Source organism: Ipomoea nil, unplaced genomic scaffold (genome assembly GCF_001879475.1).
Source record: "Ipomoea nil cultivar Tokyo-kokei standard unplaced genomic scaffold, Asagao_1.1 scaffold1652, whole genome shotgun sequence".
Classification (NCBI taxonomy): Eukaryota; Viridiplantae; Streptophyta; class Magnoliopsida; order Solanales; family Convolvulaceae; genus Ipomoea; species Ipomoea nil.
In genome coordinates this window covers 276,223-278,674 of record NW_017618080.1, presented here as the reverse complement: position 1 = coordinate 278,674, position 2,452 = coordinate 276,223, and the positions used below count along the sequence as shown (strand labels likewise).

General features: G+C 32.3%; 1 protein-coding gene across 1 annotated transcript; it reads left to right on the top strand.

The window, feature by feature from the left end:
- The first annotated feature begins 1,017 nt into the window (after positions 1-1,017).
- On the top strand, positions 1,018-1,645 carry LOC109191478 (pEARLI1-like lipid transfer protein 1). Its single transcript, XM_019342140.1, has one exon. It carries the CDS (start codon positions 1,091-1,093, stop codon positions 1,511-1,513), a length of 423 nt encoding a protein of 140 aa, XP_019197685.1. The 5' UTR covers positions 1,018-1,090; the 3' UTR covers positions 1,514-1,645.
- The last annotated feature ends 807 nt before the right edge of the window (positions 1,646-2,452 follow it).

The window sequence follows — 2,452 nt, the reverse complement described above, 5'->3', positions numbered from 1 at the left end:
CTCAGGGGATTAAGGAGGCTATGTACAAGGATCAGTCAGGAGTCTGCTTCACTCGTAGGAAGGCAAGACGACATGGCAATGGTGGTTCTTAAGTGTTGTTTGGGTATCACCCTCTTTCGGATAAAAAAAAAAAAGAAAAAAGGGAAAATGGCACTTTTTCCCCCTGTGTTGTTTACATATAGCATATTTCCCCCCTGTGTTGTTTATGTAATCACTTTATTCCCCTTAATTGTTTTTGGAGTGGCTATTTCCCCCCTCTCCGTTAAATAAGTGTTAGGGCTATTAAATATGAGGGTAAAAATGGCATTTCACTTCTTCTTCTTCTTCTTATTATTATTATTATTATTATTATTATTATTATTATTATTATTATTATTATTATTATTATTATTATGTGCTTAAATCATATTTTGTTTTTTTTTTTTTTTTTTTTTTTTTTTTTTTTTTTTTTTTTTTATGATAGTGCTTATTTTCTCTGTCTCATCTTACTTATCTTATTTATAATTTATTAATTAATTTAACTCTTTTTTAGTTACTTCGTTAATTTTTTAAATTGTTAAATTAATTTTTTTGTGTTTAATAATATTTTTAAGAAATTAAAAATAAGAAAAGTTAAATTATACGGAGTATTAATTTAAAGAAATGTTAACATAGTTTATTATATTTTAATAATAATAATAATAATAATAATAATAATAATAATAATAATAATAATAATAATAATAATAATAATAATAATAATAATAAGTGAAATGTCATTTCTACCCTCATATTTAACAGCCCTAACACTTATTTAACGGAGAGGGGGGAAAATAGCCACTTCAAAAACAATTGAGGGGATAAAGTGGTTACATAAACAACACAGGGTGAAAGTATACTATATGTAAACAACACAGGGGGAAAAAGTGTCATTTTTCCAAAAAAAAATAAATATTTGTTATGTTACATCTATTTTTTTTTTTTTATTTATTTTACTGTAGCGCTAGACTTCTTTGTCGGTCTATAAATACCCACCATTAGCAAACCCTTCACTGCACCATTCTAAAGCTAAAGCCTGAAATATTATTACTTAGCTTCGTATATCATATCAATGGCTATGGCTTCTTCCAACAGAGCTTCCTCTTCGTTGGCTCTTTTCTTTGCCCTCAACCTTGTCCTCTTCGCTTCCGTGTCCGGCTGCGGCTCCTGCGTGAAGCCGAAGCCGAAGCCGGCATGTCCTCCGCCGCCGTCTACTCCAGTTCCAGTTCCGGCTCCAAAAGCCAGCTGCCCCATTGACACCCTGAAGCTGGGAGTTTGCGCCGACGTGCTAGGCTTAGTGAAGGTGGTGATTGGAGCCGACAAGGAGCCGTGCTGCTCGCTTCTTAGCCCCTTGGCCGACGTGGACGCGGCTGTTTGCCTCTGCACGGCTCTTAAGGCTAATGTTTTGGGCATTAACCTTAATGTCCCCATCTCACTCAGCTTGCTCCTCAATGCTTGCTCCAAGGTTGACCCAGCTGGCTTCAAATGCGAATAATTATTCATCCTCACCTATGCTCTATTATTGGGTAACACTTGTGTGAGACCGTCTCATTGCACGGGTCTCAATTCGTGAGACGAATAGGATCTTTGACATCATTAATCAAAGATCCTGCTCATATCACACAAGTTTTTGCCCTTATTATATATATATATTCCTGTTTTTTTTTTTTTTTTTTTTTTGGGTTTTAATTAATTTCTTTGGTGTGAAACATATATATGTACGAGGATGTTCAGTTTAAGTTGTTGAATGTCGGATGGAATTATATTCGTAATCCCATGTACCAAACCAGCCTTCAATAATTCATATATGTATGCTTGATCTGAGTGGAAACAGTCGAAAAGTTACTATTCTACTTTGCTAATGGGGGTTAATTTCTAGCTAGACCACAGGGATTATATATAGTAGTATATATTTATTATTTACCACTTTTTTTTTAATCATTTCAATAAAATATAGAAAAACATGTGTTTTTCGTTTGTCTCACATGAATGTATGTAGAAGACTAGAAGTATAACACAACACACACGTACAATAATCTCCTCATTAATATTAAAGAAAATGCATGTAATTAATCTACTACGTATATCTTGAGAATGTATGTTCCTCAAACTCCATTCAATCTATTAAATAATAAATAAATAAAATAATATCGTCATCCTATCCTCTCATTTTACAAGTACCATTCATTCTAGCAAAAAAGAGACATGTTTCTATAGTATATATAAAAATTTAGTAAAAAGTATGTTTTTTTTTTTTTTTTTTTTTCATATAACATATATGATATGATATTGCCATAATAGTGTAAGATTATTTGCGTGACTTGGGAAACATGCAGTTATTAACAACTCTTGTTTGACAGATTTAATTGATAGGGTGTTAGCAAGAATTACACTCATGATTGTTTGACATAAAAATCATGCTCCATTTACTCAA